At 47.8% G+C, this 11162-nt stretch overlaps 1 protein-coding gene across 1 annotated transcript; it reads right to left on the bottom strand.

Moving 5' to 3' along the window:
* Positions 1-448: 448 nt before the first annotated feature.
* On the bottom strand, positions 449-6421 carry irx2a (iroquois homeobox 2a). Its single transcript, XM_053844200.1, has 3 exons — positions 5940-6421; positions 4660-5065; positions 449-3754 (listed from the first exon to the last, which is right to left on the bottom strand). The coding sequence occupies exons 1-3, from the start codon at positions 6177-6179 to the stop codon at positions 3003-3005; spliced, it is 1398 nt and encodes a 465-aa protein (XP_053700175.1). The 5' UTR covers positions 6180-6421; the 3' UTR covers positions 449-3002.
* Positions 6422-11162: the final 4741 nt, after the last annotated feature.

The raw sequence follows: 11162 nt of genomic DNA, 5'->3' as shown, positions 1-11162 counted from the left end.
TCCGGGCCACAATGGAGTGAAGCCGGCGAGTCCTTCGATAGCATCAATCCAGCGCTCAATGACAACCAGGTGTGAGCATGGATGAAGGCAGCCTCACCGCGCAGCTGTACGAGGGCAGGATTACGACTCTGTTTGATATGGAATAAAGAAGCAGTTCGACGGAGCGTTCACGTCAGGGCTTCACGTCGCAGGTTGAGATCCTGCAGTATCCAGATATCTGGACTGGCTCCCTCTGGCCCGCAGACGAATCTGAGGAGATGTGACTAATTGTGGCATAAATTCACAAGCGCTGCTCATAACAGGCTTCGCAGCGTGAGGCTTGTCATGTATGGCGGACGCCTCGCTCCCATTTTCACCTGCAGTCGCTCTCCATCAAACGCAGAGGTGGGGTGGCACTTTCTTTTCATGACTTCAAAGGCAAGTGGTGGCTCTAAAATTTCCTCTAAAACACCGAAACAATAACTCCTTTTATTAAGAACAAATGTTGACATTTGGTGGGAGCAGCGGCTGGTGCGAGTGGGGGGGGGCTCAGAAGCAGGGGCACTTTGGAAAATGCCTCTGGTGCTGTTTGACAGCAGTCTGAGTCCCTGTGGGAGCCCACCTGAGAATAAAGCACGCATTTCAATAAATCAACTGCCAATGAAAGCATTGGGAGTGAAGGGGGATTCTGGCCTTGGGCGCCCGCGAGCCTGCGCCCACCGACGTCGGATAAAAAGAAAAACGGAGGCGTAACGACGTGTTAAATAAGACAGTGCTCTAAAAATAGCTATACTCTCCTGGGTGGCGACCAAATATTAGTCCCTGACTGGTGGATGGCAAAGGGGGGTGATGAGGGAATCACCAAGGTGAAAGGGAGTCCCGTGAGATTTGGACACTCAGGCTCAAATCCAAGTGGAAAATGAAGGATTAGCTCTTCCACTGGCTCCGAGCGATGATGAAGGGTGTCGAAAGACGGCCAGGACGCCGTTTGAACTGGAGTTTTTCTCACATTAGCCATGTGCCTGGATGATGATGACATCATAAAGATGAAGGGAAACTCCTGTTCAACTGAAACTGTTGAACTGCAGATGGGTTTACACAACACTGTCAGTATCTCCAACGTTAAACTCCACTGCAGTCCTTAGTGAAGCCAGAATCTCCCGTTAAATCATGGGGATGAATGGCTGGAGCAGCCATCTTTAAGTCCGATTCACCCTTAATGCACACACTCATCGTCACCACAACAAAAAGCGACACGTGGGACTCGCTCCGTAGAACATTAACTGGATGGACATATCAGAATTTGAGTCTCAAATGGAGTTAAAAGTGTGAAGATGACACTATTATTATCAAGAAGACTCCTCATATGTGGTGACTCAAATCACCTCACAATCACTTCTGGTACGAGTGATAATATTAATAACAATCATTCAAATGGAGCATAGTAATGTAGCGACCCCCTAAATAGTGTAATTAGCTGTGGCGCAAAGGCGCAGCAATGAGCCAGCCATGATGAAAAGCAGAGGAAAGCCTGTCCGATTAGGGCCCATCACACAGCCCATTGGAGCCGGCAGATGCTTAGATAGACTTTTATGGATGGCTCAGCGCTGCGCTGTAATGAAGCAGGCAGGCCTGACCCATCCTGAACCAGGCTAAGAAAGCTCCGGGGACGGGTCCCACCGGGAACCCCATCATGGCCCGTGCGTCCCATCACACTGAAATATAAATGGCTGGGATGAGAGGAGGGGAGGACGGTTGACGTTCACATCAAGGCAGTGAGAATGTGCGGAGGATGGAGGGCCTTCAGATCACCGCCACTTAGCAGAATAACACTTCTGAGATTGGCGCAACAGTTGAGAAAACACTTTAATGCTTTTTTGTTTTCTGATAATGGATATCATACCCCACCAGCACAGCTACTCTGGCCTTTTATTTACATCCAAAGATATAAATTATCCAAAAAAGATTGTGTACCTTCCCCAAATGGGTCTCAAATAAAAACTGTCCTTATATTTATTTAAATATGTATATATATATATATATATATTTACAAAAACAAACAGACATCAGATGCCAGTTTCCCAATATTTTTGCAATACAACTTGCATAAATCAGAGGCATAATCTCGCCGTCATTTAAAAAAATAAATGTAAATATAGGCTATTCCACTTTGAAGTTCACCTCACAGTCCCGACGTCATCAGCACAACTCTGACGGTTTCACAGCAAGGTCCAATTGTCAGTTGATTCAGTACTTAAACAACAAAAGGTGGCGAACAAACGAACCCGTGAACCTGAGAAATAACATGTTTAGTCACATGTACCATGGTTAAAACAAGCGATCGGAGTGTGTGTGTGAGAGCGAGAGAGAGAGAGAAGGTGGAGCGGCGGCAGCTCTTCATTTCTGTCTCAATGTGCTGGCACTGGATGTGTGTGAAAGGTCATTGGGGTTAAATCCGAGGGGTGTCCGCGCGCCACAGCAATTGTGACACCTACCTGCAGACCGTGGAAATAAATCAGAAACTCGGGAAGCGAGACGGATTTAAAAATGAGCGCAAGGATGCCGTTAAACAAAAGTTTGTTTTTCCAGTCGTGCGCGTGCGCAGACTTTGTCGGCGTGACGTCGGTGTAATTAAGACAAAAGCTGAGCGCGAGGACCGTTGCAATTAGACATGGTTAACATGTAAATAAAAATAATTCGATATCATAGCGGAAGCAGGAATCGTTTGACCTCACTGTGTGAGCGCGACTTATGACACTAGCACGTGCGTCCCTGTCTGTCCAGGTATAAGATCAAGGTCAAATGGACATGAGGGTTGAGTTCAGGCCTGTTGAGCCAAGTGCTTCGGAGGGTTGGTAAATAAATAATCAACACTTTCGCAAATGAGAGTCGAACCTGCAACCTTTTCCACAGCTGCAGCGCTTTTCAAAGCAATTCACTTCCGGTGTGGACGCGCGTCCTGCTGGAGTTTGTGCGTGTCTTTCTGTCAACAGAGGTTGAACACAGAGTCCTCGGCGGCGCCACTATGTTCCTTTCTTGGCCTCTGCATCCGCGCCTCTGAAACGCGGCTCGCTGTGCTGCGGGTCGGTCTTCAGGAGCGGAGACTCTGGCCTGCAGTGTTTGGGGTCTGCGGCGCCCTCCGCACCTTCGTTCGCAGCGGCGGCGGCGGCGGCGGCCGCGGCAAGACTCACCCCGGATGAGGGCGAGTACCGCAGGATCCCCTGGCCCTGCAGGGGGCCCAGGCTGCCATAGTTTGTGTAATTGCTATAAAAGGGCGACGTGTAATAAATAGGTCTTCCGAGGATGGAGGGGTAGAGGGGGGGCGAGGTGGCAGCCGGGGAGGCGGCGGCGGCGGCGGTGGTGGAGGAGGGGGGCGTGAGGAGGCCGCCGCCGCCGCCGCCGGAGGAGGGGCTGGGCCGCCCCACTTGCTGCTTCTGGCCTGAGGTAGCGATCTCCGCCAGGGACCACAGTTTGGGTTTGGGGTTCTGAGGCGAGTTCTTGTTGGCGCCGATGAGGCCGTCCCGGTGCTGCAGGTGGTGAAGGTGGAAGTGGTGATGATGGTGGTGGTTGCCGAGGAGCGGAGCCTCCACGCCCGTCAGAGGCGAGGAGGTGACGGGCTTGGGCGACAGCTGGAAGTCGTGGCTGGCCTCCTCGCGGTCCTCTTTGTCTGCGGCCCGAGCGGAGAGCGCGTCCCCGGGCCGACAGCTGACCTTCTCTCCGTCCGACTCCGCCGAGCACGAGTGGTCCGTCAGCGTGTCCACGTGCAAGCTGATACCTGCCGGCGCAAAAACAAGCACCAACTTAGAGACAAACAGGGAAGAAGCATCTTCAAACCACAACATATGTCGCCTTTAATATTCATGACGCGCGATATAAAAGAGGTGAAAAATTAATAAGCCTGTCAGTCGGAGTCAGTGGCACGTGTTGGAATCAGGCTTCCTCCCTTAAAATTGTCGTTGGATTTCCTCCGAGTGAGGAACGCAAATTAAAAAAACAAATACATTCATGGAAATAAAACAATAATAATATATTAAACCAATTCCATGGAATACTGTCATAATTCAACATCTAGTCGTGTGTGTGGCGCGGTGCAGAAAACAATTGTCAGCGTGTGAGATGCGAGACTTTACTGAGCGAATTAATTCATAGCTAGTTTTGAATTCAAAGAAGCGATCCATGAATTGGTTTGTATATTGGACCTATACAAAAATTATAGTTTCATTCTTTCTTTATTAAAACGACTATTTTTGAGACGCAGGCCGGATTTATATGAATTATATCCTGCGAATTATTGTAATTAAACCAATAATTAAGACCATTAATTGCAATAAATAAATTGACGCAGTGATCCTGAATGCAAAATCAATTCAACGGCTATTAAATAAACGAGATAAAACACCATCTGCAATCAATAAAAATAATGAAATGTTGGACAGCAAAATGAGCAGAATATGAATAATTCACGTGGTTTTATAATGAAATGTTGACTATTAAAATTAAATTAAATGATGAAAAAATAGCAAGTAAATAAATCAACTGATACAAAATCATTTTACAATTTTATTACTTATGAATGCGGAAGAAAAAGAAGCCCCAACAACTGTTGCGATCGAACACCGCCACCCCTCCCATCGTCCTCCCCTTTTGTTCAACGGACCATTTGCTTCAGCTGATACGCACCTTCATCCTCAGCCGAAGCCTCGCTATGGTCCAGATTCTTGTCCGATCGCTCCACCTCCTTCCTCTCTGCGTCCCCATCGTCCTCATCCTCGTCCTCGCTCTTGTTCCTCGGCGCCCAGGTCATCTTGTTCTCCTTCTTCAGCCTCCTCCTGGCGTTGGCGAACCAGGTGGAGACCTGCGTCAGGGTCATCTTGGTGATGATGGCCAGCATGATCTTCTCGCCCTTGGTGGGGTACGGGTTCTTGCGGTGCTCCTGCAGCCAGGCCTTCAGCGTGGCCGTGGCGTCCCTAGTGGCGTTCTTGCGGTACGCCGGGTCGTTGAGTTGGTAGGGGTACCCCGGGCCCCCGTAGGGGTGGTAGCTCAGAGCGCCGGCCATGCCCGCGGAGTGCGCGTCATACGGAGAGCTCTGGAGGAAAGTTGGGGGGATAGCTCTTAAACCGGTGTAGAATTCAAATCAGCTCACAAACGAAACATTGAATGCACTCACGGCGTTTGCTTAAAGCGGGTGAAACAATCGATGGCAGTCGTTTCTAGCTGATAAGGATCGCGGCGGGATTATAAGCGGTGGCAGGCCTCGACTCAAAGCAGGCGCAGCGAGCACCTCCAGCATGCCTGTCAGCCACCGTTTGTTTTGGCGGCTCCATCCCATTAGCTATTGGGAATTGAACAGTGCCGCCCAAATGATTGAAATTAAAGACGCTTTGAAAAATGGCGTGTTTAATTTTGGGTAATCGGCCACTGAGGATTTATTGACCGCCTTTTGTTGAGCCGCAGAATGACCTGGAGTCCCAGAATAAACTAGCCACCACCGTCTCATGTGAAGGAAAAAAGAAGAAATAACGATGATATGTGTAGTGCACACGACGCTGGTGAAGTCATCCGTGCCGTCGTGAAAGACTTCCCATGACTGTTGTGGTGGCCGGTGTTCTCGCAGCGCCGAGCCTCTCGAGTCATGGCGACACGAACATCAGCATTTAAGGCAGGCTCGGGGCTTCACACCGTCTAAATAAACGGAACAGGTCAAGCCTCTTTCGTGTGCGGCTCATGCTTTGAAAATCCACTCGAAGCTAAAGAAGTCTGATTTTTTTTTTTCTCCAGAAGCGGATCGCTGGAATAGCAATAACAAGCAAAGTTGAATGAGAAATAGTGCAAACTTGCGCGACTGTGATCGCGTTACATGCGCGTAAAGGCAATTTGACAGACTTCCACCTGCTGCGGAGCGTCGTTTCACGCAATCATACACGGATGTAAAGAGTGTTTTTTTTTTCTTTTTTCTTTACCATGTAGGATGGGAATCCTGTGGTGGGATCCGCCGAGTATGACAGCGGACTGGAGAAGCCTGTGCCAGCCGCGGCGGAGAAAGCGGCCGATCCCGGGTAAGGGCTGAAGGCTGAGCCGGAGGAGGACCGAGCCAAGTCCTCGCTGCGCGGAGCGGCCAGAGCCGAGGCTCCGTAAGCCGGACACGAGTAAAGAGCCAAAGAGCCCGGGGGCTGGTAGAGGTAACCCTGAGGATAGGACATTGGTGGGCGCGAGGGGGGTCGGACGCCGTTTCCAAAAAAGAAAAAAAAAGGGGGAAGGAAGAACCCGCGGCGGCCAGGAACCGTAAACAACTCAGCAACCCGCCGCGTAAACAGTCATCAGACAATAAAATGAGAAAAAAAAAAGTCCACCCTCCACGACCCCCTGACTGGGAAAAAACACGAAAGATCTACAGACACATAGAGGCGAGGTGGCGCGCGTCTTGATCCCCTAGCGTCCGATGTTTTTAGTACGCGGCGCTATGAAGTGAGGAGTTGAGGAGAGAAGGAGCCAGTGGAGTTTGAGCGGTGGGGTGGGGGGCGTGGGGGGAACTGGAGCTGTCACTCCGGCTCATCTGAATATCGCATCCACGCCCACTTTCAGAAACGGAGCCCGCGCAGACTCGCAGTCCAGAGCGCGCAGCGTGGATTCCAAACCCTCGCAGTTGTGGCTGGACGGACGCTGTCACTGCTGCTTTGAAAGTCTGCACGCAGACGTGACGGCACCCTGACACTCGGCTTTGACTTGCAGATGTTTCCTCGCACAACAGCTGGGGGCACCGAACTTCCCATCGGGTTTTCAAATAAGAGCCACCACCAACAAGTGCGCTCTCCCGGCCAGTGCGCCCTCTGGCCTGTGGGAGGCGTCCCGGGACCCCGTCGCTCCTCCAATCGCACCTGAACTGCTCGTCAAACCAAGCGGCACCTCACTTTCCGTGACCTCTGTCGGTGACACCGGCGGCACGTCGCAAGCCTGGATCAGTGACAGAGTTTTTGGGGAGGGGGCGAGCAGTCGAGGTGGCAGCAGATGAGCGGCCTCTTCCTCATCAGTATTCATCCAAATGAATGTATTCATCCATCAGGAGCTTGTTCAGTCCGCTGCTGTGTGGTCCACGGTTGTAAACAGCAACAGCACAATTTGAGTTGTGCGGTGCAGCACGCCTGTTGACACGAATGGCTAATTTATTTACAAAGAGGCGACACAATAGAGGATGGAATCAGAAGTGACTGCGTCTCTGTCGCCACACAGGACCTATGTTTATATGAGAAGCTGACTGCGGTTGTTTATCCGCAGAATAACAACAATACACGGATTATTATAACAATGCAATTATAATATAAATACATCATTATTATTATTATTATTATTATTATTATTGTTGTTATCGCAGTTGTTATTATTAACAATACTACCACACATTATATTCTTCATCTGCGCCAGGCATTTATTTAACATTATCTCATAAACTATCCCAGTACACCGAAATATCGTTTGCTTGTCTCTTGTGGCAGATGGAGATTCATTTGAATTCTAATCTTAGACGAGGCCATGCATGGCTCGGCCGGCTGGGAGTTCAGTTTTGCCCACAGCAGGGGGCACTGTCTCCTCTACACACGGACAATTGGCCAAACATTAGTGAGGAACCTGCGCGGTGGTCATGAGTGTGTGTTTGTTTGTGTGTGTGTGTGTGTGTGTGTCTGCACGACGGTGTGAGTCAATGTCTCAAAAACTACTGTCAAAATAGGTTCTTCTGAGTGTGTGGAGGAGGGTGGGGGTGATCAGCAGTTTCACTAGTTTGGCGCATGTTTTAGCAAAAAAAAAAAAAAGTCAGAAACAAATGAAAAAAATACAGAATTATCAAAATGATGTCTATAGAAAGCTCACAATAGGCCGGAAAAAGCCGAAAAAACAAAAGTAAATAAAAATCATAGAATACAATTTAAAAAACACGCACAAATATCACCTTATGATACATGCATGTTATCGTTTTTACACCTTTTATTTGTGACTAACTCTTCATAGAAACAATCAATAACCTTGGCGCAGATTAGCTGATAAGGTGACGATATTTGGAGAATTCATCCGACGCATTTATGAAGTAAATGAACCAATGCTTCATTTTCCACAAAATGTATTTGAATTTTATATTCAAGTTATTTTTATTATATATTTATTTAGTTTATATTTAGTTATTCAAGTTAAAGGTGAATATTCTACAAATGCATTATTTTAAAGTAAATGATGCACATTACCATAATAAAGGAATATTAAATCATATGTAAATAATATTTCTCACTATGGTTGTCAATAATAAGACACAACCAGATAATAATGTGTCAGTCTAATGAATATACGCAGTAAAACGTTAACATGAATCATTTTAGAGGAACACACACGGACTCACTGGATGCCAACATAATGCTGAAGAAAATGATGACCATTTGAAACAAATTTCCATGCATTGCTGGTGTTTACACACGACTTCTTAGTCACATTTTTGACTTCAAACTGATCCAATAGTCTCTCCACTTTTAGACTTATGACTTATGATATTGGACATGAGAGGGATAACACGGCACCACTCCTGTCTTCAGTCCGTGCGACATAAGAGGAAGACGTACATTGGTGGCAAGTGAAGGAGCCGCAGCAAAGCTTCATTCAAGAAGGATCTTTTGTTTGTTTGTTTACAAAGGGGGAGGGGTCAGCGCAGGACGAGAGGAAGGGTGGCAGACTGGCGACGGGCCGTCATCTTTCTTCCCGCCTGGCATCTGCCCACTGCTGCCAACCCTCTTCTAATCAGCAGCCGTCCATGTGCTTGGCAGCGGAGGGGGTTTCAAATCAGGCCCTCGCCCCCAGTTAAAAACCCTAAGCTCTATCACTTTGTAAACGGCTACCTTTAGGGCGACTGACGCCTCTGATGTGCTGAAGTGGAGAACATTGGTTGCCGGGAAAAGGCTCGCTGCTGTTGTTGTTGTCCTTGTTTATCGGGTTGTTTTTGTTCAAGCGAAATCACAAGGCAGCGCTTTCTTTTTAGGTTTGATTTGTTAAACATGCTGCTAACTGACATGGATGTTGGGAAAGCAGTTGTCGGGGAGAAACTGAAACGATGGGCTTGATGTGTAAAAGAAGAAGGAAAAAAACGCGCAGGAAAACAACTGTGCTCGCAGTGAAACACATGTTGGGTTGTTTTCGCGTTTGGTTGACTTTGACATCTTGCTGGGATTCGCGAGACAAGCCGGGCCTGTTTCCTCCTAATTTACCATGGAAAGTTAAGCAAAAACACACCTTCGCACTTTGTTTTTTGCAGACAAAACAATGGAGGATACTAAACAATCTCTTCCCAGAATCACAACACAAGGAGCTGCGTTCCGCTCTCACCTCCAGATCCCTGAGAACTTCACAGAGGAGACCATGTCCTGTAAAGCCACAGCATCAATAACCCACATCTGGAACGTCCAGTCCCAGTCGCTGCAACCACAGCGCCACCCACCTACTGGTCTTCACCAACATGGTGAAGTCGCAGCCATCCGCTGTGCTGCTCTAGCAAACCTCCAAAAGACGGCTGTGTCCAATAGCAATGGCTGACCCTCAGGAGTGAGATGGAGTGTGAGGCGGAAGAAGGCACAGCAATAGCCTCCGCCTAGATTAGAAGTGTGTTGAGGGTCATGACAAAGTCATACTTTATCCCTGGTGCTGGCGACTGGGCACAGCTCCTCCACGTCCTCTCCACCACCTGCTCCCCAACCAAGCTATGAGGAGCATCAACAGGGTTCAACCACACACATCAGCGACTCGCGTCCCACAGACCCAAACAGGTTGACGAAGGGAGGTTTGTATCTCGGTGCGGAGGGACGACTCCTGCAGCATAACCAACATGGCGCCACAAGTCCGGAAAGATATAGTGTACGTAGAGAAACTGGAATGGAGAAGGTCCATAACGAAGAAAGAGACGTTCATTCTTATTGAATCGTAACACTGTGTGACGTAGTGAAGAGCAACTGTTTCAGCATCGCCGCTGGATTCAGGCACGGGCTGAGAGGGTCACGTTGAGACCAAAAAAACAGGAATTCTGTCCAGCCTAACTCTCAAACACGTTCAACAGGCTGATTGACGAATTAAACAAGTCCTCCAAAAATCAAAGAGGGGAAATAAAGGGACAGACAGAGAGGGGGGGGGGCATTTCAAAACCTCTCCGGTGGCTCCACGGCCCAGGCTTGGCCAGATAGGGTTCCCCAGAAAGAGTGTGCTGACAGCCTGTGTCACTGGGCTTTGTAATCATTGTGCTGGACCTGATAGGGTTACTGGCGGCTAATCCAGGCTGACCTTGGTGAGGTGCCCCCAATGAGGATGGCTTTGTACAGTGGGGACAAGCTAACAGTATAACGCCCATGCCCACGTATAATGTCTGCGTGGGGACTCGCCACCACAGCTCTTTTGTTGTGCGATCCAGTTGCAGGTCTCCGCCACACACACTCTCTCGCAGTGTTTTCCCTCCTTCAGATGGAAGAAAGGTGGCATTTAAACTGTCACCAGGGAGAAGGTGAGGTTTGTATCTCGTGGTTCAAGAGGTCAGCTCCTGTGTTCGCCGGTGTTCAAGTCGCCTCGAAACAAATCCTATCATGATGAAATGTGATGTTGTTGCCAGGTAAATGTGAGGGTGTCAGCTGCAACATGACGGCGGTAACATCACACACACACACACACACACCCGTCGCTCCAGATAACACAGACCTGGGCGCAGCTCCGACCCATTTATCTGAATTCTGATAGCATTGATGCTAAAACTGACACGGAAACAAACGGGAAATCATATTTTGATATCAGTTTGAAGTCGATCCTTAACCCACATGCTGCTTTCACTTCAAAAACGTATTTAAATATTTAAAAATATATATTTGGGTCGTAAAAACTGACATCAATTTCATTCATATATTCATTTTTTTATTGTTTATGTTTTTGTAAAGGGGCAATTTCATATTAATAAATACTTTTGCATAAAAACAACTGACTAGAAATGACTTTAAGCTGATGATAAAAATAGTCAATAAATGTAAAAGATAAAAGTAAGTATTTGAAACATAAAAGAAATGTAATATATATAGAAATAGAACCATGCAATACGGCAGAAGGATTTAAAAGAATCGCTTTGGATATAAAAAAAACATAAATAAATAAAAATAGCTGCTATTTTTTAAATAAATCAA

This window comes from Synchiropus splendidus, chromosome 15 (genome assembly GCF_027744825.2).
Source record: "Synchiropus splendidus isolate RoL2022-P1 chromosome 15, RoL_Sspl_1.0, whole genome shotgun sequence".
NCBI classification, from domain to species: domain Eukaryota; kingdom Metazoa; phylum Chordata; class Actinopteri; order Syngnathiformes; family Callionymidae; genus Synchiropus; species Synchiropus splendidus.
The sequence above is the reverse complement of the archived record's forward strand: the minus strand, read 5'-3'. Positions and strand labels throughout refer to the sequence as shown.

Excerpts from the sequence above, each read along its gene's own strand:
- irx2a (XM_053844200.1), bottom strand. The coding sequence starts at position 6,179 with ATGTCCTATCCTCAGGGTTACCTCTACCAGCCCCCGGGCTCTTTGGCT. Across the intron at positions 5,066-5,939 it reads CAGGATTCCCATCCTACATG|AGCTCTCCGTATGACGCGCA; the intron begins GTAAAGAAAAAA and ends ACTTTCCTCCAG. Across the intron at positions 3,755-4,659 it reads GGCTTCGGCTGAGGATGAAG|GTATCAGCTTGCACGTGGAC; the intron begins GTGCGTATCAGC and ends TTGCGCCGGCAG.